The sequence below is a fragment of the Coregonus clupeaformis genome, chromosome 24 (assembly GCF_020615455.1).
Source record: "Coregonus clupeaformis isolate EN_2021a chromosome 24, ASM2061545v1, whole genome shotgun sequence".
NCBI lineage: Eukaryota > Metazoa > Chordata > Actinopteri > Salmoniformes > Salmonidae > Coregonus > Coregonus clupeaformis.
Genome location: NC_059215.1, coordinates 26,429,201 through 26,457,047, shown reverse-complemented (window position 1 = coordinate 26,457,047; position 27,847 = coordinate 26,429,201). Strand labels below are relative to the sequence as shown.

Sequence of the window (27,847 nt, the reverse complement as noted above, 5' to 3'; positions counted from 1 at the left end):
TATATTAAATAGTTCACCGACCAGTAGTTTGGTTTTCCATGGGTTATAAACTAGATCATATTGTAATTTTTTATATTGGCAGCTGTTTTATAGGGAAAATATTAAATGTGATGTACAGTATATAAAAACATATGGCCTTACATGAAAAGGAAATTTAATTGAACAGTCATTTCAGTCCTTACTTTTTACAGTGATTGTGTTTACTCTACTTCAGTCACTTTCACACTTAGAACATATCATCTCTGTTTTTTGGGAATTACTTTCAATATTACTGTATTCCATGTTGCTTTTTCAGAGGCCTCATCATGTTTTACATAGCAGGGCTTTGTCAGCCAAGTCTAGTCACAGCATATACAGTAGGCCTAACTACCTCACAGTATTTGGTTTGTAGTACCATAACTACCTGTTTCTCAATCACATACAATATTCTTTTTTTTACTGTGGCCAAATGTATCCAAATACATTTTCCAAACTTCTGATTACTTTCTTGCCTTTGTATCTGGATTGCATATCTTAGATGTCCTTTTGCAAAATTATAAATACAAATGGCATCAGTGGATACAAAATTCACTGTTAAGTGTTTTGTTCGTAGAATATGAACACATTTTCATCAGAAGAGAAATGTGTGCATATGTGTTCACTGTTTTCAGCAATCAGTTACAGTTTTTGCCCATTGCTTATACACTAAAACCGAATGCTTAGACCAAAGCCTCAATACCTAAACTTCTTGTAGCATACCTTAAACACAGTGTAACCATAGCTTAAACACAATGTAAACGTTGCACTTTGTTTGCAATTCTGTTACACACTTATTGCGAAACACTACACACGTTTTCTTACATTAGACACTTTGTTCAAAAACGAAATCACCTGTTATCATTGGGAAAACACTCTGTTCAAAATGCAAAACTCATCTGGCAATTGTATGCACTTACATACACACCTGAAAACACTTACACAGAAAACAGAACACCAATCAGTCTGAGCCTTAGCACTACAAATAGGCCTCAGGTAAGCCATTTTTAGAACTTTGCAAGCATGGAGGCAATGAGAGTCAGAGTAAGAGGAGGACAAAGAGAGAGAGGAGTCGGATGTGGAAGAGGACGTGGACCAGTGCGGAGACGTATATCAGATGACATCAGGGCTACTCTGGTGGACCATGTGATAAATCATGGCCTGTCCATGAGGGAGGCTGGGCAAAGAGTCCACCCTAACCTCAGTCGCTACACAGTAGCATTGATGATAAGGACATTCCGACTGGAGAACAGGTATATCTTCAAGTTTCTACTACAGACTGTACCTACTGTATGTGTCACATGATTCTGTATCATACTACAGTATTACTGTACTAACTATACTATACAAAAATGGGTAGTGCTGTGAAGTACTGTATATGTAAAGGACTACCATTGTGATGTTGCAGTACTGTGTACAGTTTGAAAGTACAGTATGTGAAAAATAACCTAACCAATGACATCTTGTGGTGGCATTTTCTACAGAATGGTTGGACGACCTCCTGAAGGTGGAAGGGAACGGCTCTTCACTCAACAACAAGAGCTTGCCATCATTGAAATGGTGCGAGAAAATAATGCAATCCGACTTCGTTGCAAATGGAAATGAATTCAACAATATCAACAGGGTCAGCATTTCTACACTAAGTCGCATCCTACAGAAACATAACTTTAGAATGAAGCAGCTGTACAGGGTGCCATTTGAGAGGAACAGTGTCAGGGTCAAGGATCTGCGCCATGATTATGTGCAGGTATGTGTCACTTTACTTTACATACTATATATTGTGATGTGGGAATGAGGGTTTATGCTGCCACCTGCCCTGCCTGTAGCTTGTAGTTTTTGTCTATACTCACCCAACCCAGCCCCTACTTGTGTGAAAATATAGACATTGTAGTTACTGTATGTGTTTTCAGTAACACTATTCAATATTTTCTGTTACAGACAGTTCTGGAGTTTGATGCCGCCGAACTGCCGCATGAGTTCATCTACGTGGATGAGGCAGGCTTCAATCTGGCCAAAACCAGGCGTCGGGGCCGTAACATAGTTGGACAAAGGGCTGTTGTAAATGTCCCTGGGCAGCGTGGGGGAAATATCACCTTGTGTGCTGCAATTAGTGTCCAAGGAGTCCTGCATCATCATGCCACTCTAGGTCCCTACAATACAGGACAGATCATTGCATTTCTAGATGCACTACATGCAGTTGTGCAGGACAGACCACAGCAGCCCAGGTTTGTTGTCATCTGGGATAATGTTAGTTTCCACCGGGCTGCTCTGGTCCGAGATTGGTTCAACAACCATAATAATTTCACAGTTTTATACCTGCCCCCTTACAGCCCCTTTCTAAATGCAATCTAGGAATTCTTTTCAGCGTGGCGGTGGAAAGTATATGATCGGCAACCACATGCCCGCATGACTCTTCTGCAAGCAATGGAAGAGGCATGTGGAGACATTGAGGTGGGATCAATCCAAGGGTGGATTCGGCACACAAGTCGATTTTCAAAAACAGAACTCTGTGGCCTTTTGTAAAACAGAAAATGCATTTGTTTTATGTGCTGTAGTTGCCTTCTAAAAACATTCATCAAACCTATAAAATGTTGTCAAAATTGCAAATAACTTCATCAAAAGAACACGACTGGGAGAGGCTATACGGACACTACTGGTGGACAAATCGATGGTGTATATTGCACTGCTGAGAGCTGAGTGAACCAAATCACACTGACCATCTTTCTTTGGCCAAATACAGTGTTTCATTTTGGCATATATGTGAGTTGTTAATCTCCAAGTGCTATGTCTGATTGGCTTGTGTGTTGAGTTTTGACATAATGAGCCAAATTCTGCAAAAAGTGTGTAAGCAATAGGCAAAAACTGTAATACTAGTGCAGAAAATTCTAAATCACTCCATTACTGCTATTTCATATACAATATAGGGAAATATTTAGGCAATGGGGACACTGTAATTTTAGGATTTTTTACAACATTGCGAACATGCAGAGAATGAAGTTGAGTTACTCTAATGCAACTTTGGGTTAGTCCTATGTAGTAATTTACAACATTGTGACCATCCATTACAGAGCTTTGCTTTGGTGTGGTCTATACATTATTATCAGTTGTGTTCCTCAACTGTACTTCCAGTTTTGATCATCCTGATTTAGTGACTGCAAAGAAAATATGTTGCTTTAATGGGATTTTTTTAAAGAGAGACTAACTTTCTGTTGTGTCAGCTTGACTCAAGAGGAATGCACTGTTGTGTTTATCTTTTTGCAGGCAGTCGTGTTGGGAGAAGCTATACGAATAATCCCGGTGGACAAATCAATGACGTAAAGAGCCGAGTGAACCGAATCACACAGACCAATTTTCTTTGGCCAAAGACAGAACGGACTGTCATGCATAAATATTTGCGTATAAACCATACGACTTGGCTATTTAATATACAATAAAAAAAACTCACCACTTGAACTCGCGACTTAACTTCCCTGTCAAAGAAGACGCAGGGAAGAATGAATTCCTGCATGACAGTCCGTTCGGTATTTGGCCAAAGAAAGATGGTCAGTGTGATTTGGTTCACTCAGCTCTCAGCAGCGCAATATACGCCATCGATTTGTCCACCAATAGCCCCTCCCAGTCGTGTTCTTTTGATGAAGTTATTTGCAATTTTGACAACATTTTATAGGTTTGATGAATGTTTTTAGAAGGCAACTACAGCACATAAAACAAATGCATTTTCTGTTTTGCAAAAGGCCACAGAGTTCTGTTTTTGAAAATCGACATTGTTCCAAGAAATGCTTGTACAGTTGTGGTTAAAAGTTTTGAGAATGACACAAATATTAATTTTCACAAAGTCTGGTGCCTCAGTTTTTAGATGGCAATTTGCATATACTCCAGAATGTCATGAAGAGTGATCAGATGAATTGCAATTAATTGCAAAGTCCCTCTTTGCCATGAAAATGAACTTAATCCCAAAAAAACATTTCCACTGCATTTCAGCCCTGCCACAAAAGGACCAGCTGACATCATGTCAGTGATTCTCTCGTTAACACAGGTGAGAGTGTTGACGAGGACAAGGCTGGAGATCACTCTGTCATGCTGATTGAGTTAGAATAACAGACTGGAAGCTTTAAAAGGAGGGTGGTGCTTGAAATCATTGTTCTTCCTCTGTTAATGTCACGATCGTTGTAAGAGGCAGACCAAGGCGCAGCGTGATAGGCGTACATCTTTTAATGAGTACTTTACACAAATAACAAAACAACAAAACGATATGTGAAGTCTACAGGTTCACCAACACAAACCTATACAGAACAAGATCCCACAAATAACTAGTGCCAACAGGATGCCTAAGTATGGTTCCCAATCAGAGACAACGAGAATCAGCTGCCTCTGATTGGGAACCACCCTGGCCAACATAGAAAACACGAACTAGAACACAACATAGAAAATCACACATAGAAAATCCACACCCTGGCTCAACATATAAGAGTCCCCAGAGCCAGGGCGTGACAGTTAACCATGGTTACCTGCAAGGAAACATGTGCCGTCATCATTGCTTTGCACAAAAAGGGCTTCACAGGCAAGGATATTGCTGCTAGTAAGATTGCACCTAAATCAACCATTTCAAGGAGAGAGGTTCAATTGTTGTGAAGAAGGCTTCAGGGCACCCAAGAAATTCCAGCAAACGCCAGGACCGTCTCCTAAAGTTGATTCAGCTGCGGGATCGGGGCACCACCAGTGCAGAGCTTGCTCAGGACTGGCAGCAGGCAGGTGTGAGTGCATCTGCACGCACAGTGAGGTGAAGACTTTTGGAGGATGGCCTGGTGTCAAGAAGGGCAGCGAGGAAGCCACTTCTCTCCAGGAAAAACATCAGGGACAGACTGATATTCTGTAAAAGGTACAGGGATTGGACTGCTGAGGACTGGGGTAAAGTCAATTTTCTCTGATGAATCCCCTTTCCGATTGTTTGGGGCATCCTGAAAAAAGCTTGTCCGGAGAAGACAAGGTGAGCGCTACCATCAGTCCTGTGTCATGCCAACAGTAAAGCATCCTGAGACCATTCATGTGTGGGGTTGCTTCTCAGCCAAGGGAGTGGGCTCACTCACAATTTTGCCTAAGAACACAGCCATGAATAAAGAATGGTACCAACACATCCTCCGAGAGCAACTTCTCCTAACCATCCATGAACAGTTTGGTGACGAACAATGCCTTTTCTAGCATGATGGAGCACCTTGCCATAAGGCAAAAGTGATAACCAGGAAACTCCCCAGACCTTAATCCCATTGAGAACTTGTGGTCAATCCTCAAGAGGCGGGTGGACAAACAAGGGTGGACAAACAAAAACCCACAAATTCTGACAAACTCCAAGCATTGATTATGCAAGAATGGGCTGCCATCAGTCAGGATGTGGCCCAGAAGTTAATTGACAGTTTCACGATCGTCAGGGAGAGACCAATGCGCAGCGTGTTGAACGAACATGGTATTTATTATCTTCAGTGATAACATACACAACCAACAAAACAATAAACGACTCGTAACGTCCAACGGTAACAATGACCAACTGGAACAAGAACCCACAAACACAAAGGGAAAACAGACAGTTTAAATAAGGCTCCCAATCAGAGACAACCAACGACAGCTGACACTCGTTGCCTCTGATTGGGAGTCACTCTGGCCAACCTAGAAATAAACACAACAGAACTACCAACATAGAAATAAACACATAGAATGAACACACCCTGGCTCAACATATAGAGTCCCAGAGCCAGGGTGTGACAGACAGCATGCCAGGGCGGATTGCAGAGGTCTTGAAAAAGATGGGTCAACACTGCAAATATTGACTCTTTGCATAAACTTAATGTCATTGTCAATAAAAGCCTTTGACACTTATGGAATGCTTGTAATTATACTTCAGTATACCATAGTAACATCTGACAAAAATATCTAAAAACACTGAAGCAGCAAACTTTGTAAAGACCAATACTTTTGACCACGACTGTACACCACTGAGAAAAACTGTACTGTTTGATCCTAATTCAGAGAATACTGCTTAAGTCTCTAAAATGTTTGAATACCATCTTGTAACATTTACTATTTTTTATAGAAAAAGTTGGTCTATTGATGGTTATAGTTAGTATTTGTTGAGCCATTATTTAATAAATGGTGAGATAACCATCTCATTTGTTGACTAATAATACTGTTTGATAGCATTAGTTGCTTTTGTAAAGTGTACTTTAAGTTGTGATTTTGATAGTTAATTTTGATAAAGAAATATTCTCATTAGATGACAAATTATACTTTTTTGATATTATGACATTTTGTGACAGGTATTTTAAGTTTTGATAGTGCATTTTGCAAGAGAAATGTATTGTTTTGGAAAACACACTTGCACTTTAGTGGGCTAAGTTAATTATATACAGTGCCTTCAGAAAGTATTCACAACCCTTTACTTTTTCTACATGTTGTTGTGTTACAGACTGAATTTTAAATAGATTAAATTGAGATTTTGTGTCACTGATCTACACACAATACCCTATAATGTCAAAGTGGAACTTTGTTTGTAGAACATTTTAGAAATTAATAAAAAATGTTATACTGAAATGTCTTGAGTCAATAAGTATTCAACCCATTTGTTAAGGCATGCCTAAATTAGTTCAGGAGTAAAAATGTGTTTAACAAATCGCATAATCAGTTGCATGGACTCATTCCGTGTTCAATAATAGTGGTTAACATGATTTTTGAATGACTACCCCATCTTTGTACCCCACACATTCAATTATCTGTAAGGTCCCTCAGTTGAGCAGTGGATTTCAAACACAGATTCAACCACAAAGACCAGGGAGGTTGAACATCCCTTTGAGCATGGTGAAGTTATTAATTAGGCTTTGAATGGTGTATCAATACACCCAGTCACTACAAATATACAGGTGTCCTTCCCCTGTCGCAGGCTGAAACGGAGGCTACGTCTCCTAGTCCCTGTGCCAGGGGTTCATACGTCCCTCCACTTCACCCGCCTCCTCAAGTTTCTTTTTCGTGAAGAAGAAAGACGGAGGTCTGCGCCCTTGCATTGATTACCATGCACTTAATCCAACTACCATTCGCTATAGTTACCCTCTACCCCTCATCTCCTCTGTTATCGAATCAATGCATGGGGCGCGCTTCTTCACGAAATTAGATCTCAGGAGTGCGTACAACCTGGTGCGTGTCCGGGAAGGGGACGAGTGGAAGACAGCATTTAGCACAACCACGGGGCATTACAAATACATGGTGATGCCATACGGGTTGATGAATGCTCCATCAGTCTTCCAGTCCTTTGTGAACAAGGTGTTTTGGGACATGCTTGGTCGCGGTGTGGTGGTCTACATCGATGACATCCTGGTGTATTCCGCTACGCGCGCCGAGCATGTGTCCCTGGTTCGCAGAGTGCTGGGCCGACTGTTGGAGCATGACCTGTATGCCAAGGCAGAAAAGTGTCTGTTCTTCCAACAATCCGTCTCCTTCCTCGGATACCACATCACCACCTCAGGTGTGGAGATGGAGGGAGACCGCATTTCAGCCGTGCGTAATTGGCCGACTCCAACCACGGTAAAGGAGGTGCAGCGCTTCATTGGCTTTGCCAATTACTATCGGAGGTTTATCTGGGGCTTTGGCAAGGTCGCAGCTCCCATCACCTCTCTGTTGAAGGGTGGGCCGCCCCGGCTCCGCTGGTCTGCTGAGGCTGACAGGGATTTCAGTAACCTGAGGGCTCTGTTCATCCATCATTGCTGTTCATATTGGAGGTGGATGTGTCTGAGGTAGGGGTAGGCGCTGTCCTATCCCAACGCTCGGGCACGCCACCCAAGCTCCGCCCCTGTGCCTTCTTCTCTAAGAAGCTCAGCCCGGCAGAGCAGAACTATGACGTTGGTGATCGGGAGCTGAAGGCGGTAGTCAGAGCCCTGACCATGTGTAGGCACTGTCTCGAGGGGGCGAAACACCCTTTCCTCGTCTGGACTGACCACCGTAAGCTGGAGTACATCCGGGTAGCGAGGAGGCTGAACCCTCGCCAGGCCAGGTGGGCTTTGTTCTTCACCCGGTTTGATTTCATGCTCTCCTATATACCAGGCACAAAGAACGTGAAGGCAGACGCACTGTCACGGCTGTACGACACAGAGGAGAGGCCCATAGACAACACCCCCATACTCCCGGCCTCCTGCATTGTGGCGCCGGTAGTTGAGCAGGCGTTACGCACAGAGCCATCTCCACCTCAGTGTCCAGCTGGGCTGCGGTACGTGCCGTTTAGTGTCCGAGATCGTCTTATCTATTGAGCACACACGTCCCCCTCCTCTGGTCACCCAGGCATCAGCCGTACAGTGCGCTGCCTGGCCGGGAAGTACTGGTGGCCTACCTTGGCTAAGGACGTGAGGGTGTATGTCTCATCCTGCTTGGTGTGCCGCGAGAGTAAGGCACCTAGGCACCTAGGCACCTTCCAGCGGGTAAGTTACATCCTTTACCAGTTCCACAACGGCCATGGTCCCATTCATCGATTGACTTCCTAACTGATCTTCCCCTCTCTCAGGGTAACACCACCATCCTGCTTCTCTAAAGCCTGCCACCTTCTTCTTCTGCCCGGTCTCCCCACGGCCCTGCAAACTGCGAAAGCCCTGTTTACTCACGTCTTCCGTCACTACGGGGTGCCAGAGGACATAGTGTCTGACCGGGGTTCCCAGTTTACCTCTAGGGTCTGGAAGGCGTTCATGGAACGACTGGGGGTCTCGGTCAGCCTGACCTCTGGGTTTCACCCTGAGTCTAATGGGCAGGTGGAACGGGTGAATCAGGATGTGGGTAGGTTCCTGCGGTTCTACTGCCAGGACCGACTGGGGGAGTGGTTATGTTCTTGCCATGGACCGAATATGCCCAGAACTCTCTCTGCCACTCCTCCACTAACCTATCCCCATTTCAATGTGTTTTAGGGTATCAGCCGGTTCTGGCACCGTGGCATCAGAGCCAGACCAAAGCTCCTGCGGTGGACGACTGGTTTCGGCACGTGAAGGAAACGTGGAACGCTGCCCACGTCCACCTCCAGCGCACCGTGCGTCGCCAGAAGGCCAATGCCGACCACCACCGCAGTGAGGCCCCGGTCTTTGTACCGGGTGATCGGGTCTGGCACTCGACCCAGAACCTGCCCCTCCGCCTGCCCTGCCGGAAGCTGAGCCCATGGTTTGTGGGGCCGTTCAAAGTCCTGAGGAGAGTAAACAAGGTTATGTTTAGGTTGCTACTCCCTCCTGATTACCGTATTAACCCCTAGTTTCCCATGTCTCTCCTCAGGCCGGTGGTGGCTGGTCCGCTCCAGGAGTCTGAGGTGCGGGAGGTCCCTCCGTCCCCCCTGGACATAGAGGGGGCCCCGGCGTACTCTGTCCGTTCCATCCTGGATTCGAGGCGTCGGGTGGGGGGCCTTCAGTACCTCGTGGAGTAGGAGGTGTACGGTCCGGAGGAGCGGTGCTGGGTCCCGATGAAGGATGTCCTCGATCCCTCCCTGTTGCGGGATTTCCACCGTTGCCATCCGGCTCGCCCTGCTCCGCGTCCTCCTGGCCATCCCCGAGGTCGGTGTCGGCGCGCTGCTGGAGCTGCGCGTCAAGGTCACGACTTCCTCCGAAGCTGCCTCCTCTCCTTGTTCGGGCAGGCTTCGGCATTCGTCGTCACCGGCCTTCTAGCCACTGCCGCTCCTCATCTCATCATTCCATTTGTTTTGTCTTGTTTTTTAAACACACCTGGTTCATTCCCCTCATCAGTCCCTGTATAAGTATTCACTCTGCCCCCCATGTCTTTGTGTGTGATTGTTTAATGTGGAGGTGTCGATAGCGCGGTAGAGCTTTATGTACTGTATCGCCAGGATATTCACCCCTGTGTTTTGTTTTCTCCAGTGCGCCGTTATACCGCACTGTAGGTGTTTTACACATTGCTGCGTACCGCTGTAATTGCCGAATAAACCATTTATTCTGTGATTTACCCCTCCTGCGCCTAACTCCGTCCAAATCACCAGCTACAGAGACAAAAAAACTCACAGCTGTAATCACCGCCAAATGTGTTTCTACAACGTATTGACTCATGGGTGTGAATACTTATGTAAATGACATATTTCTGTATTACATTTTCAAATAATCCGATTTTTTTTTATAAAAACATGTTTTCACTTTGTCATTATGGGATATTGTGTCTAGATGGGTGAGATGTTTTATTTATTTAATCAATTTTGAATTCAGGCTATAACACAACAACATTTTGAATAAGTGAAGGGGTATGAATACTTTTTGAAGGCACTGTACCTCCAACAAATATAATGTATGATGAATGGAACTGTTGAAAAGACTGATTGCATTTAAGACACACTTTTCTTTAACATGTCAGCTTTGTGTCAAGTGATTGGTGCAGGGAGTCAAGTGTTCAAATGAAGCCAGGAGGCAAACACGATTATACAACTAATGGCATTGCTGATGAGCCGAAAGAAATATAGAACAAACTGTGGGTAGTAAGAAGCCAAGACATTACAATTGCTTTTCTAATTAAAGATAAATACATTCTACTGTAGATGACCAAATGTAATGTTTGAGCATTGAATCGACAATTTCTTAGGCACCAGTTTTTTCAAAGGAGTAGTTGTTATCAACAAGCAGAACAGGCAAACAGGCAGACCGCTCTTGTTAATTGCAAAAACTAATTTGATATAATTCATTAATGAAAATCATTCAATACACTTCCTCTAGTCCATTCACTATATATCAGCAGTAAAGTATTCATTGTTGTACTGTATATGTTATTGTGCTCATAACATAATGCTGGTAAAAATATATATTCTGCCCTTGATAGATTTACATCATTTATGAACATACACAGTAAAAATAAATTAATATGATCAACTGTATGTAATTGGATTGCAAATCACAAGTGACAACCACATAAATAAGTCAAGTAATTATAAAAGGTCATCATAGTAGACTTAATTCAAGCACATGAGTGTAAGGCAGACTCGAAAGCACTTACTCCGCCAACTTTCTCAAAGTAGCCCCCGTGGTTTCCAAAGTGGATGAGCTGTTCGTTGAAGAACCAGGTGAATTTCAAATCGAGCGTGTGGTCATGGGAGACTTGGCAGGGGAGGACGATGCTCTCGCCCACCGTCACGTCCAAATGCCCAGCTGGGCTGGTGATAACAGTTGTCTCTGCAAGAGACAAAAACAAGTTCAGCTACCTGGGCAAGACAGAATCAGCGGGGAGCTTCTCTTGTCACTATCTACTTTGTTCTGCCTATTTACATTGACAAAATGTATATACATGTTTTATAGCACTATTAGGTTTCGTTTGAGTCCATTCTACAGGTGTTTCTTTGGAGGCATGGGGCTATTCTGCTGTCTTATTAACTCAGGGACTGTTACACCTCAGTCATGTCTGAGATTGTGATTATTGTGCTTTGTTCCTGTAAAATGAATGATGTAAATCAGTCTAGTAAGGAAGGCCTAAGCAAAACATTTTTATTTTATGACTTGCGGCATTCTCTCATCCGGTAACACTTTATTTGGATTGTCCATCTGTAGATGCTCTACAGACTATCAGTAACATTTTAACTAACTGTCTACTAACCCTAACCCTAGTCTTAACCCTAACCTTAACCCTTATCCTAACCCTAAACTTAACCCTAACCCTTATTCTAAACCTAACCTTAGCAAGTAGTTGCTTATCAACAAATAGTATGACCATCTGTAGAGCATCTACAGATGGACTATCCAAATAAAGTGTGACCTCTCATCCAAACCACTTAGTATTTCATCCAAACAACTTAGTATCTTGTCCAAATGACTTGGTATTTCGACCAAATGACTTAGTATCTTGTCCAAACGACTCACCTTAAGTAGTTTAATCAACTAATTATCTTGTTTAGATTACTTATTATCTTGTCCAAACAACGTAATTTTTATTTTGTTAAATTAATTGTTACGCCAGTTGTGCTTCTATTGTGCTTTCAGACCGTGTAATGATGGCTGTAATGGTCACGGATATGATTATGCATTGACAGTTATTTGATAGCCTACAGCAGGGTTGCTTGTGATTGCCAGCTTGTAACAGATGCCCATATAGCTATCTGATTATTAATTTTCATCATGGACCTGTCTAATAAGGGCTCTAGGAGCCCATGTGAACGCCAAACGTTCTTGACTGAAGTGGAAGCAGTCATTAACACTAGGACCGCTTGGCTTCTCAGTATACAAGTACCCGCTAGAGAATGTGCCGTCGGGCGCAACCTCTAGCCTAGGCATACTGTATTGTTATCAACCAAAAATAAATACCATAGTAAAACAATATTAGTTGATTGTGTTAAACACACATCTTGGAATATAAAACGATTTATTTAATTTAATTTGTAGATTTGATTTAGCTGAAATATCACAAAGAAATCGTAAGTAGTAGAGCCCAGTAACAGCTTCTTTACATAAAGAAAATGGGAAAAAATCATCTAAACTGGTGGCTGTAATGGTCAATGAATGGAGAGCGCCTGTCTAGACAGCTATGGAAATCTCCTGTTCAGGCGTTGGCTCATATTGTCATCCTTTCTCATACACTGAATGAGAATGAACAGTGTAAGTGGCTTTAGCTGTCACTGAAACTATAACCACAAGTCACTTATACAAAGTAATGCATCACTGAAGAAACTGCGAAACCACACAAACCCACTCCTCTGCACGCCTCCATTTCCACAGGTCAGTCCGGAGTCTATAATTTGGTTCCATTTTGGCCAGACGAAAAGCCATCCTATTTCAACCACAGCATGGTGGTGTGCTGCATATCAACCTAATCTTTGCTCTGGCTCTTTTGGGTGTCTTTTCCACTTTGGCGGTGCAGTGAGATACGCAGGGCTGAGTTTCCATACAGCAAGCCCCAGCTGAATTATGCATGCGTGTCATAAGCTAATGGACAGAGAATCAGACACTGCATGTCAGATGGTGTTTAAGGTCTCTATACGTTGCGCTGTCAAAACAGCCCAGTGGGTTATCTCACACCCCCTACGGTGCATTCCAGGTGAGCCCTATGAATGCATGCCCTATGAATGGATGTCTCAAGACAAAAAAAATGAGGAGACTTCATAACACATTCATAATCCCTACATGCTGCATTGATAAGCAGTGCTTATGTCAACAAGCGCAAGTTGATATTTTTGTTATGTCACAGTACTATCATTTACACTGCAATTATGAACATGCGGCTCTTGAAATAATAATTTAAGAAATGCTTATGTACTGCTTATGAATGTGTTATGGGTTATGAATGTGTTATGAAGTTCTTATGTAGGTACCCTTCAAATAAGCTATTATCTAAATGAGAACTAAGATTTACAACTGCTACCTATTGAGTTCTGAAATGATGGAATCCTTTGAACACATTTTGACATGCGTGTTAGAGCATGGCAGATGGATCAGTTTCAATGTCATCCAGCTACAATTTTGCTAGTGCATTATTTTACTTGACAATGAAAAGGGTATCATGGTTTCCCTCTTCATTGTCATCTCATTGATTTCTTGTTGCTAACATGGTATAGACGAACCACTATCAATCCAGGATAATTATACAGGATATCAGGGCTGTGCACAGACCATTTGGGGGTCAAATAAAATAAAAACTTTAACTTCAATTAATTGACTACAATCATAATCCTCTACTGCGCCTGTATCTGATCATAGCAAATGTAGCTAGAAGATTATGTAAATCAGCTATCTAGTTAGCTAGCTAGTTATAGTTATACTGTCGAAACAATTTAACTAGTCTTTATTTGATTTTAGTTTCTTTCATTGGTGACATCAGCCTTTTAAAAAAAACAGTTGATTTGTCCCCTGGCGACAGGGGGGCAGGGGGGATTTGTGAGATTAGCTAGTTTTATGGGCAATTCGTTACATTTACAGTTACACAAAAAAAGGGAATAAAATAAAAACATTTTCCTCATAGGGCAAAAGGGCAGGTTCTCGAGCACCACTTGGGCCCTATCTGTGCACATTCCTGCTGGGTATGTCTCTCCACAAAATAACAGTCTGTGACATTTGTTGTAGCTTTCATTGCTATCATAACAGCCAGACACTTATTTTAGATTAAATAAGTAGTTGATTGTAGCATGGTGCTAGCAATGGTAAAATTAAGAGTTTGATTCTTTTATGGCACCATGCTGACAGATCACTCACTCTGCTGAGAGCAGGATCCGAACTTGAGAAACACACACGTAACTTACGTAACTTAAACTTTAATGTGAGGCATGCATTGATGTGAAATTGTGTATCTGCAATTCAGTTTGAGTTAAGGACAAATATGGAGATATGGTTACATGCCCATATCTCAAGCCCTGAATGTGAATGTACTATTAAAGGGAAAATCCACTCAAAAACGATATTTTACATTTTGCATAATAATAATATGCCATTTAGCAGACGCTTTTATCCAAAGCGACTTACAGTCATGCGTGCATACATTTTTGTGTATGGGTGGTCCCGGGGATCGAACCCACTACCTTGGCATTACAAGCGCCGTGCTCTACCAGTTGAGCTACAGAGGACCACATCATGATGATGTGGCCGGTGAAACTTTGCTTCTTGAAATCCAATATCTTGAAATCTTGACTGCTGACATACAAAACATTTGCGACTGTATCAACAGTGGACTAAGGAAAAAAATACCAAAATATTGTTTTTTTGTGAATTTTCCCTTTAAGAATGGTACTGAATAATTGTACTGAATGTGGCTGATATTGATTTCTTTCAAAGGGTGCTGGCTGTATTTCATGAATATAATCTACAAAAATCACCTATAAAATATAGATATACAGTTTGTAAGATACTGACATTCTTACAGGCAAAAGGGCTGAAAAAAAGGAAATGAAAGCAGTTTCTATACCAAACAATTTGCAATTCATAATTTGTTAGGAATCACCGAAAGGCATTTTAATAGAGCACTGTTGTTGACTCTGCTCTTTAGAAGGGCTTGGAAATCCATTGCCTTGCAGAAGTGGGTGATTTAAATGGATTGAACTCTTAAACAAACAGAGCATGGCTATTAGCTACCCCAGGAATATATGAATTAAACATTAAGGCATAGCAATGCAATTAATCTTAAATCCAATGCTAAGTCTGACCCTGCCCAATCAACTAATTGTATGTTTGTGTGGTACATGGAAACTAGCTGTTATTGTACCGTCCATCCATACATGGATCTGTAGTCTGGTTCCTGTAATGAGACACTTGTTCATGGATAGTGCAGATAGTTAACTTCTATTGCCAAGGAAAACATTGGTCCCTTTCTTCATGCTCTGGAGATGTAAAAAGTCATACAATTAATTTTGTCCTATTCCAAAATACCTCCTCTTCTCCAATAGTGCAGGGTCATTATATTAGCCGAATTAAAAACTCTAAGGGTCCTACTCTCAACTAATAACAACCAACCAAACCTACTCGTGAAGCCTACAGTACAATCTGCTGCTGCAAGCATCCAGTCAGTATTTTGAAAAAATGTACATCTTAATGCAAGGATTAGAGAAATGGAGAGCCAACTCAAGGAGTGGAAGTAGAGATACCTTTAACCAAAAGACTCCCAGCACTGCTTGCCACTCCAAACTGGTTCCTTGCCACACAGGTGTAGAGGCCGGCATCCATTTTGGTAACGTTTGCTATTCGAAGACTTCCATTGTCCAACACTGAGACTCTAGAAATGAATACAAATAATGAATGTCAATATCTTGCCACAGAAACTGTCATCCACCTAAGGCCTGTTTCTGAAGGTTTGAGAATGCTATTATTGAGGAGTGGGTAAAAATAAATAAAAAAGAAGTACCATTTGTGACCATTGTGACTATTTCACCTGCATTGAAACTATTATTTTAAACATTGTTCTAAATCTTCAGTGAGGAGTGAAACCATTCTGTTCTCTTCACAGATCCAGACCTCAACGGCTGCAGTTTCTGCTGGTTATATCAGCCTTGTCATTGAATAATCGATTTCAATAGACCAGTTGTGTGGACTCTGTCTGATATTGTGTGGACTCTGTCTAGTAGTCAGAACAGTGAGATGTTTTATTGATCAATTAAGAAAAGAGAACCAGTGGTACTGCTGCTGTGGCTCAGACTGGAGCTGTGCACCCCTGCCCTTGACCATCAGGTACCATGACAACAGTCCATAGTTAAAGGTAGAGTCAGCCATGCACCAAGTAAACAGCAATATCGGGCCGACTTACGCAATAACTAAGAATGTGAATTGCGAGGCCAAAAGTCTCTGCTGTTTTGGTCCAGCAGCACATGCACATCTTTTTTCTGTGTGAGTGCAAGAGCTTGAAACGTCCTCATCTGCAATATCTGCTTGTAGCACTGTCATATCACTACGTTTAAAGCTTTTGTATAAACACTGGTGCCACCGATCTAAAGCCACACATCTGTTGGTCAGAGTGATATGTAATGAAAGGCTTATGAAGTTGTAGTTTGTTTAAAACTAATTGAACTCATCTTAGATAGCAACCATACTGATGATTAAAGAAATTAACCAATAACTTAATGCAGAATAAAAATGATTGATACAAATAACTAAATGGCAAGGCAGATGACGTGTGATCTATAATGTGTAAATTGCAGAAGATTTCCTGTGTAAACACTAAATATATAGTATATCAAGTATATTCATAGCACATCATGGTTGCCATGTGAACATAAGCAAGTTGCTGAGTTGAATTAAGTGATAGATTCCGACCCAACCATCTGAACTAGCACTGGCGTTATTTTCATATTCTGATAATACCGTCCGCTATTAATCAATAAGTAAGTCGTAAAAATGCAGATCCCTGCACATCCCTGCTCTAAGCGGCTCTCTCATCATCAAAACTGCTCAAGAGGGTGTGATGAGGCTAACCAATGCCCTATGCACATTAAAAAAGCTTTAAAAGGAAATGAAGCTACATTACGGCTCCCTAAAAGATACCCCTTAGCGTACAGGATAGCTATCTCTTCCCAAACAACCAAATATGACCTGCTAAGCTCACCAGAATCACATGGCATTAGTCCATTTCTATAACTAGGCCCCCGGGAGAGGGAAGCATTTCTTCTAACTTTATCAGAGGGCTTCCAATGAAATGGACCATAATAAAGAGTTATGGATATGAGATTTCACTGCACAGACTTCCTCCTTATCTTTCAAAGCGGGAATAGAATATAAAGATGCAGCCCATATTTACATTTACGGTGTATGACAACGGAATACTGTGTTATAATTAAGGTGTATGGGGGCCGTTGTGAAATTCGGACAAAAATCACAGTTTAGGGACAAATACAATTTTTTCTCTCTGTTATTGGATGGTGATAAAGATACAGACCCTGGCTTGGAGAGTTAAGGGCAGTATGTATCAATTCCAAGGATGTAAGCAGCAAGCAGTCATTCTCAGAACAAACCAAGGGGAATTATTCAATTGACTTGGGGAAACACGTTAAAGTGGGTAACAACCAATTATGTATATATACCCTAGATGACTGACAGGGGTGCACTGTTTTGAAGCCACTGCGCAGCCATTTTTGTACTCCTCCACCATTTAAATGTTTTTATATTGGAAGCTATAGAAATTAGTTTTTGCCAAGTATATTCTATTACACACACCTTAATGCATACTTTTAAATGTATTATGTGAACTGAACATAAAAAATACAATAAAAAACACTATGCCCCTTAAAGTATAATTTCTTGAGCGTACTAATGTTACTGTCCCCACTACAACAAAGAAATACTTAAATACATCAAATTTTGTATTCAAACATTTAATTGAAATACTGTAGAATTCCATTCATTCCTATGGAGGACTGCTCCTTCTGAATACCACCAATATGGCGGAGGTGGCTTCAAAGCCTCTCATTGGCAAATACATAGCATCAGCCATCCCAGGGTTTGTATACATAATTGGCAGAAACTCCAGGGCATACCACACTCCAGAGCACTATGTAGGCCATGGCTATCAGCTACATGAAATAAATCTAATAATTAAATAATGTGAATACACAAACCTCAAAAAGCATTGGAAAGAGAAAACCATTAATTGTAGTCTTTCTACAATACTTTTGTTGTGCTGATATGGGGTATGTACGAAACATCAAATTGTAGAGTTTTCATCTCCTCATTGCGATACAAACATTACACTCTCTTCCTCAGTTTTAGAGACTCTTTAGGAACGTATTGCAGTCTGTTTGGTTGAGAGGCTTACAGATGGATTATATATTTTTTCAAGCAACAACGTGTGCTGTTTAATATAACATACTGTAGAGGTCTAATTCAAATTCCAATTTTATAAAGCTATTTTGTGAGTTTTGTCCTTTCCATTTGGTCAGCATTGAAATTGAATTACTTGTAAGCCATTGCGGTTAATGTCATAGCCCCAGCATAAGTACACACACAAATCCTGTTTAAGACGTGCATGTGATGCTCAGTGCCACCGCTGCATGACTTGATTAAACAATCACCACCCCAACTTGTTCTTGGTACGTTTGCTCTCCTCTGGCCCAGAGCATCAACACATAATAATACCATGAAGATTATAAATAAGTATCAGTGTTAGGACAGTGAGATAGATTAGTAGTGTTGCACTCCTGTAGTAGCAGTGGTGCAGTCCTATCTGGATAAAGAGGTGAAGAATCCTTAAGAGACAAACAGGGGAAATTGGTTTGTGAAAGATGCAGCTATAACCCTAGCCAACAACTTTTTCTATACACATCTCTACTCTAGGATATTTCCTTTTTGAATCAAATATTTCTTAGGTGTAGTTGATTTGATCCCTGAGCAGATTAAAATTGTTCACACCAGGAATATATCTGTACAGAAATAAATAAATATTGTCCAAATTCATTTTTAGGAGCATTACTGAAGCATTACCATAGCAAAATACGAGTGGAATTTTGACACACCTCACACTCAATCTTTGGAATGATATTACTGCTAGAAGCCAGTTCAAACAATAGCACCTCTTTCTTGTTCCTGAGCGAGATGTATCAACCCTGCTATTTCTTCAAAGCAGCCTGGCTCCACCTGGTACATCACCTCTGGTCCTTCCCAATAATGTTGGCAGAGGGAGGTGAGACTTCCAGGCCTGCGGATGGATATCCAGGAGATGCAGCACAAAAGCTGCTGAGGCAGTTAATACAATTAATCCCAGATCAAATAAGAAATGCAGACCCCCACTGATTCTTCACATGCACCGGCAGATGTGCCCATGTTGTAATGTCTCCCGTTCGGCGTTCCTCTGTGCAAATGAAGATGCTATTGCAGTGAAGATAATAATAACAATAGCAATAATTTGTGTAATTTCTATAGCGGTTTTCATAACAGAAAAAATAACAAAGTGCCTAAAAAGCAAAACTACAAGCAATATGGAAAATGTATGAGTATTGGTTACAACAATTAAAGCTATACAGTAGGTCAACCAGAGGTGAATAACATAGCACAAGGTAACGTTGACATCAGCCTTGTAAAAAATGGATTATGTGCTGTTGCCAAATCCTCTGTATTTGTTGTTGTGCCATACCTTATTTTCTTGGTATGACAACGAGCATGACAGAGGAGCTGGCTACTTAACAAACTGATCTGCTACCAGGCTACATTGAAGTAAATCTATAGCAGACTTAGATAATTATGTGTGGTGGATAGAATTATTTATATACTGCTAGGGAAGGTTAGATTGCTACTGTGTGATTATTTTCAATGTTCTCTCATCTCATGCCGGAGGTCAGTGCCACCTCTGGACCACACATGGCCCCTGGGGATTTGATTCCCAGATAAACCTCTTCTGACAGTTCATTCCTCTTTCGCCTGTCCCTGTCACTCTCTATTCTAATCGGTGTATCTGAATGAACAGTCAAATATGTAAGGTGAACAGTATTCCGTTGTCATCCCGTTGGGTCACTATCTCTACAGTAAAACCAGTAAATAGAGCCTTATCTAGGCTGTCTGAGTTATAGCAGCTAATATGAGACTAGCGCACACATAATTAGTGGCCATATTTCATGTATTGTAGGAACTCTGCCCAAGGCCAATGTTATACTACCTGAATTACGGTGCGTGCGTGCATGTGGGTGCACGTGTGAATCACAGGAGGTTGGTGGCACCTAAATTGGGGAGAATGGGCTTGTGGTAATGACTGGAGCGGAATCAGTGGAATGGTATCAAATACATCAAACACATTGTTCCCAGGCGTTTGATGCCATTCCATTAGCGCCGTTCCGGACATTATTATGAGCCGTTGTGTGAATGAGTCATCATATTCACAAAATTATTTGCATGACCATGCTGAACCATGCCACATTTATAGCGCCTATCAATGAAAAAGGCCAAAGATCAATAAAAACTAAGACATCACCACTACAGTGAATTTATAAAAACCTGTGATTCTGATAGTTTTTGCACAATTCATACAACATTACTTTGACCAATGGCACTGTGGTGTAGAGAAAGAGAGCTTTTCCAGCCTTTTCCATTGTTGCTCTACCTGTAGTGCCAGAGGTATTACACCCAGATCTACAGTAATGGAATTAGGTTGTTAGCCAGTTCACCCAGTGCCATTATACCACAAAGGGGATGTCTAGCTAAAGTTGTAAATCCACCGATGATTGATCATCGCTGCTTGAGATTTCATCCACTACCCTGGTGTCTCAATTCCTGGCTCATACATTCAGCTCTAACAATCCTCTCACTTGACCAACCCAGTGGTAATGAGCTGATGGATCAATGGATCGATTTGTGTGCCAAAGACTAGAAAGTCCCAATTACCTTAAGTAAACACTAGGAAATCAGTTCCACACAAAGCCCAAGACAGCGTAGTAGAGTAGCGGAGAAGGGGAAATGAAAGAAGATTAGAAAATATATCAGTAATTCTACAGGACTCTAATCTCATGTTAACTCATCAAAAGTAATTCAACATTGGTAACTGTGTGGCACCAAATGGCTTTGTACTTAGAAGTGTTTGTATGCATCCCTAAGAACTACTACGGCAGTGTTTCTCAATCTCCAGTCCGTGGGCCTGTGTCGGTCTGTGGGATGTTGCTTACCAGTCCCTGGTCCCAGATGGTTAACTGACACTAATTTAGTAACCGCTACATTGGTAGTTGTTTTGCAAGTGGTCCCTCAAGGAGGAAAAATCATAGCTAGCCCTGACACAAGATGAGGGACCATAGTTTGCCAGTCACTGGTATGAAAAACACTGAACTGATACAAAGCATCCTGTAAAATAATGACAGTGTCAACAACTGCATTTCTCAGAAAGTATGGGCATCAGACCTGGGTTCAAATAGTATTTTAAACCTTTCAAATACTTTAGCGTGCTTGACTGATTCTGCTTAGTGCGATGGATCCAATGAAATAGTCCCAAAATCGCAAACAATACCCATCTGGCACTCCAGACAGGCTGAAGTAAATGCTAAAAAGTATTTGTATTAAGTACAATTTGAATCCAGGTTTGTGAATGCCCCTTCTCAATCCTGTCCCAGCTTTCCACCATACCTGTGGCTCTCTCGGAGTGCTTCTTTCCCCTTCCTCCAGGAGATCATCCCATGTGGAGACATCTTAGGCCTGCACTCAATCAGAACGTCACCCCCCTGCCTGGCCAGGGTCTGGGGCTTCAGCATGTTCTGGGAGAAATCTGGGGCTACAGCTACGAGAGAGAGATTAAGAGACGGAGACAGATCTCAATTGACTAAAATAGAGAGATTGAAAGAAGAGAGAGAAATCGAGAGAGGGCATCCCTCAGAACATGTAGGTCACCTTATCTATTAGGTAGGTCAGCTAACCACACGTCCTCCATAGACACCACACACACACACACGCACACACTCACATTTGGAGCGGACGTCTTTAAAAATACATTCATTTAAGAAAGATACTTCACAGTTTTAGAAAGCCTGGCATTTTTCTTTGATGGGGTGTAATACATCAAGCATTCAGCCGTGGGGCTTTGACAAAAAAGAAAAGATGTAAAACGAGCGGAGGCTTTGTAGCCGCTCCTTTAGGCTTTAATTACTAACACTCCGACATCTGGATCTGTTTTGTATGCATATCGACTCAGCAGAGCGCCCTTCAAAGCCAACACGCTGTCGAGCGACGATGACAGCGCTGAGAACCTGTGCAATGCGGCTTGCAATTATTTCCTGCCACCTTGTGTAAGAAAAAAAAAAGAAAGATACAATGTCACTTCCTCCCTTTAACCCTTCGCCTATATGCATAGGGCTAAATTGAAATGTTTCTTACAGAAGAAATATGAAAAGCATATACATAAGCATGGTAGTAATTGAAAGGGAACAGTTTGGAGATTATGGGAAAATTATTAGACCAAAGGTGAGGACACAACAGTTTACCTGACACAAGACTGAATCCAAACATTACACTGTGCATTTTACATTTACTGTACTTTTTGCCGCATTTGTTGATAACGAAATCTGAAAATACTCTGGATACATTCAGTAACATGATAAGAATATTCCTGGAAAATGTGGGGTAGGTCCTCAATGTCTCATCTTTCAAAATACATAGTCCTCTTAATTTACAGAATTTCCCTCACTCAGTCAACAAAACATTTGCCCAATTAGCGGGAGGGATGGGGGCAACTTCTTGTCGCGTCCGGTGCTCAAGTTCAGAACGGCTGTCAGTCAAAACCCATACAGCACTGTGAAGTGCAGAGCCTGAGCTCTGACGTCATTTATTGCATGTTACTGTACAGCCACTGCGTTTCAATTTAGGCTTGCCCAAATCTGCTATTTTCAACCTGTATATGGGTACGGGTGTAAAGGGTTAATATCTACAGAACAACATATATTGTTATTACATTTGCCCTGGTCATTTCGGTGTCATGCCTTAAAACAGGGGTTCTGATACTTCTTAAGCCTGGCATCCAAATGAGAAATTCAGTCTTTGCCTGGGACCCAAGCTCATGAAAACATGCCACCTTTTGGGGGCTCTAAGTGAAATTTGGTTGGGGGTCGCCCCACCTCACGGGCAAAACATTTTAGTGCCCCCCTCTTGATGGCGGAGAGAATAATAATTTTAAAAAGTAAATTTCCTGCAATTCTACACATTTTGCGATGGGACGGAGAGAAAATGTAACAATTTTATTTTAAAGAATCATGCAATTATACCCATTTTGCCATCGGGTGGAGAGAAATCTTTGCAGTTTTAAAGCTAATTTCCTGCAATTCTACACATTTTGCCATGACTTATGCCATGTTAATATGATATCTGAGTGAGAGTGACTGTCAGTGACTAACAAAATCAATAGGGGCCCCCTGGAGGTCAGGGGCACGTGCCCTGCGTGCCTGGTCGGTATTCTGCCATTATTACTAGATAGCTGGCTATACTAACTTACCAATCAAAATATTGGCTAATTGAGTGACTATCAGTGACTGACATAACAAGACAAAATTTAGTAATTGCATCTTGTGTATTCTATTATTTTAACTCTCAACAAACAGTAAGCTGAGATCTTGACGGAGTGCCGAAAACTCTGACATGTCGTGACCCACCATTAACATGTCCGCGAGCCACTTTCGGTCACGACCCATACTTGAAGAAAGGCTGCCTTAAAAGACTTGGGGCTCGATTCAATCCATAGCACGGAAGATCTGCGTTGTAGCGCGATTTACATTTAAAGGCAACATTACCGCGTTTGCAGAGATTGCATTCACGGTAAATGCTGCATATGTCGGCTGAATCGGAAATGACCTTTAAGGCCTAGATTCAATCAGTTCCAGCTCTAACCTGCTATAACCAACAACTGAGTAGCAGTTTCATTGTTTTTGTTTAGGCAAAGTCGGAAGTGTATAGTAACTACGTTGGAGTGGTCGAATTGGTGAGCGGCTGCTCTTGTCGTCATTGTCACGTAACCACACCCGTCCTTTAATCCCACCCGTGTTAGATGTTCTGAACGTGATCAAGACAAAGGAGATGATTGTGGACTACAGGAAAAAGAAGAAGACCGAGCACGCCCCCATTCTCATCAACGGGCTGGAGTGGAGTATGTTGAGAGCTTCAGGTTCCTTGGTGTCCACATCACCAACAAACTAATATGGTCCAAGCACACCAAGACAGTCGTGAAGAGGGCACGACAAAACCTATTCCCCCTAAGGAGACTGAAAAGATTTGGCATGGGTCCTCAGATCCTCAAAAGGTTCTACAGATGCACCATCGAGAGCATCCTGACTGGTTGCATCACTGCCTGGTATGGCAACTGCTCGGCCTCCGACCGCAAGGCACTACAGAGGGTAGTGCGTACGGCCCAGTACATCACTGGGGCCAAGCTTCCTGCCATCCAGGACCTTTATACCAGGCGGTGTCAGAGGAAGGCCCTAAAAATGGTCAAAGACTCCAGCCACCCTAGTCATAGACTGTTCTCTCTGCTACCGCACGGCAAGCGGTACCGGAGCGCCAAGTCTAGGTCCAAAATACTTCTAAACAGCTTCTAACCCCAAGCCATAAGACCCCTGTATATAGCCTCGCTGTTGTTATTTTACTGCAGCTCTTTAATTATTTGTAACTTTTATTTTTTATTATCTTTTTATTTAATGTTTTTTTGGTATTTTCTTTGGTATTCTTTCTTAAAATTGCATTGTTGGTTAAGGGCTTGTAAATAAGCATTTCACTGTAAGGTCTACACCTGTTGTATTCGGCGCATGTGACAAATAACATTTGATTTGATTTGATTTTGATATAGAAATACTGACACTCAAAATGAAAATCATTCAACAAAATAATAAGGATTTACAGTTTCAGCCTAATTGAGGTATAGATTACAACACACATTCCAGTGTTCGAACTTGTAAACAAGGCTGCATTGGATTATTACTAATGCGACTCAGCGCATCCTGCCAATGTTCGCGATAGGTATAACACCGGGAGCCACTTGCTAATTTGACAGCTCCAACGCAGTTACACCTCCGACATCACCTAAATAAAAACAATCAAACTGCTATGCAGTTGTCGGTTATCGCAGGTTAAGGCAGAACTGGTTGAATACAGCCCTAAATGTCAACCACACTACAACACAGATCTTCCGCGTTACGGATTTAATCGACCCTGTGGTTTCCTCCAGGATTGAGACTATGGGAGGATACATGTATAGCATGCAGTATGGCCTTCAGTGGCTTCAACCCCATTATATTGCAAACCTTGCTAGTGACCATAGCTACAGAAGAGAGCTAGTTATGCAGCTGAACGACGATGACGATGATGATAATGAGATTGGCATGCTCAATCTTACCTATAACTCGGAGTTCAGTGTTGGTTAAGACCCGGCCATGCTTATTCTCTGCAACACACTGGTACATCCCAATATCGGCCAGCTTCAAGCTGCTGATGGTCAGGACTCCGTTGTTCACTTGCACTCTGTCCTGAAAAAGAGACACCTGGTTTTCCATCTGAAAGTCAGAGAGAGAGCTATTGTACTCATAGTATGGCAGGATGCATTCAACAGGTTCAAACTAATGAGAGAAAAACAATGTAGGGCAGGATACTAACACACAGCTCGGACAGCCATGCTCGGACACCCATGCATACCCCACAAGACATGCCACCAAAGGTCTCTTCACAATCCCCAAGTCAAGAACAGACTATGGGAGGCGCACAGTACTACATAGAGCCATTGCTACATGGAAACTCTATTCCACATCAGGTAATTGATTCAAGCAGTAGAATCAGATTTTAAAAACAGATAAAAATACAGCGGGGACTGTGAAGCGACACACACACAGGCACAGACACACATACATATGGATTTTGTATTGTAGATATGTGATAGTTGAATAGTGGCCTGAGGGCACACACTTAATGTGTTGTGAAAAGTGTTATGAAATGTAATGTGATATTTTAAATTGTATATAACTGCCTTGAAGTTGCTGCAGCTAATTGGGATCCTTAATAAATACAAATACTTGCTGACACTTTAAGGTTTGGTGTTCAAATGAAAGAAGATCCCACACACTGTGCTTGAAAAGTATAATTTCAATGTATTGCTTCTCTATACTGTATACTTTAGGTTTGGTAACATTTTGTTTGAGGCCTTTTGACGAAGGGCTGAAGTGTAACCAAATGAAGTGTTACCTCACGACTTAAACATGCCAAATAAGGCACTGATGATTTATGAAACAGCAAACTATAAGCAGTTTATGAGCACATAATAAGGGCCTTGCGTGGACACTTGAAATAATATTCCATGGAAACGGGTGTATTCCGCTGGAAGACCTGATCTAATTTCAGCGGTAGCCACTCTTTCTCCTCGTCAGGGGGGTGGTAATTAAAATACTGCTAATTTTCTGGGGTGCTAATAGGCCCATAGGGGATTAACCCCCTCTGCTAAAAATGGTCCTGAAACCTCATCAAATGAGAGTTTTATATGAACAGTCCCTGTGGAATTAATCAGGAACATAATAGACTTGCTAAATCTGGGATGACCGTCTTATTCAGAAGAACTGTTTGTTATGCAGGAGCAAAAAAATTAATATTGAGTTGATAAGACGCACACATGTGAATGCAAGTACACAAACAAACACACACACATGCACACACAAGCACGCACGCACAAACACACACACAAAGTGGATGACATCCACTTCTTTCCTCCTCTATTCTCTCTTTGACCTTTATGAGAATTGGCACTGCTTCCTACTCCCCTTTTATAGTTGTGTCAATTTAGTCGGGCTACACTCATTGTTCTTGCCCTTGATCTTCTCCATTGAGTGCAGCCGGTCCTTTAATGTCATTGAGAGAGCAGTTCCGGAGGGACCGTCCTGCACTCTGTCTGTTGTCTGAAAGCATTACTGCTCTGCCTGTTGAAAATACAAGGCTGTCCCTTACCATCAGTGAGTGACCCTGCTGAGGAGCTTCAAATGGGGCCCTTATGAGTCTCAGTCATGCGATGGGCGAGTGGCTGACTCAGTGTTAGAGGCTGCGAGAGGGGGCAGTGCATGCAGCACTTGGGATGGCACACAAAGCGTGAGTCTCTGTGTCTGTACCAGTGTGTGTGTGTGTGTGTGTGTGTGTGTGTGTGTGTGTGTGTGTGTGTAGGGGTTGTGCCTCACTGTGCCATTCGGTGCCCAGCATTGTCCACTTGAACAATTAGAGGAGGTTCTAGCTCTTAGCAGATACAATAAATGGAGGCATATATCTGCTTTATGGATGTCATTAATTAAGCTTGACTATTCTCTGATTTTAGCAGTATTTTACGTTGGTAGTGGAAAGGCCATTTGAGCACCATATGTCGTATGAAATGGATTTAACGATCCCATCACTGACACAGCTAGGTGAGCAGACACAAAAAACAGCAACGATTCCAAAGTCATGTTTGTGACTTTAGAGGGCATTTGTAAAAATCCGAACACCTCGAGATGCACTCATTAATTTGTCCAGGGCTAGCTGTGGAGTGGGGAAATATATGCGTGAGAAGGTCCTCGTTTCAAGAGGTGACATTTTAAGTGACAGCCCTACTCAACGCCATCTACTTCCCTTGGCGTCTAGCCAACATTAGTAACAGTCGGAGCAAAAAGAGAGACTGGGCCGGACAGATTCATTGTAATGAGGAATAACAAATGGCACCTTCCCCTTCCTTTCCTCCAGGAGAGGCTATAAGGACACTCCTGACCTGTAAAACCACTACCCAAAATCTGAAACTAAGCCTTACCTTAACCCTAACCTTAACCAAACCCTTAACCCTAACCCAATTCTAACCGACTGAAATGAAATACCGTTTTGCAGATCAGGAGTGTCCGTATAGACTTTTCCCTTGCCTCCCCTCACCCACTACACCACTGACCTTTGAGTTTGGGAAATTGATTAAATGCTGCCTCGGTTGA

The 27,847-nt window shown here is 42.1% G+C and overlaps 1 protein-coding gene across 2 annotated transcripts in view; it reads right to left on the bottom strand.

Annotated features, from left to right (window-relative positions):
* cntn3a.1 (contactin 3a, tandem duplicate 1) overlaps positions 1 to 27,847 on the bottom strand; it is a 105,936-nt gene that overhangs the window by 9,622 nt on the left and 68,467 nt on the right. The window contains exons 10-13 of one of the 2 annotated variants that reach the window (XM_041846303.2): positions 25,261 to 25,417; positions 21,516 to 21,666; positions 15,575 to 15,702; positions 11,014 to 11,189 (exon numbers count right to left, since the gene is read on the bottom strand). In XM_041846303.2, the coding sequence (XP_041702237.1) occupies positions 11,014 to 11,189; positions 15,575 to 15,702; positions 21,516 to 21,666; positions 25,261 to 25,417 (612 nt within the window). The remainder of the gene's footprint in view (positions 1 to 11,013; positions 11,190 to 15,574; positions 15,703 to 21,515; positions 21,667 to 25,260; positions 25,418 to 27,847) is intronic. The other variant, XM_041846304.2, reaches the window with a different exon arrangement.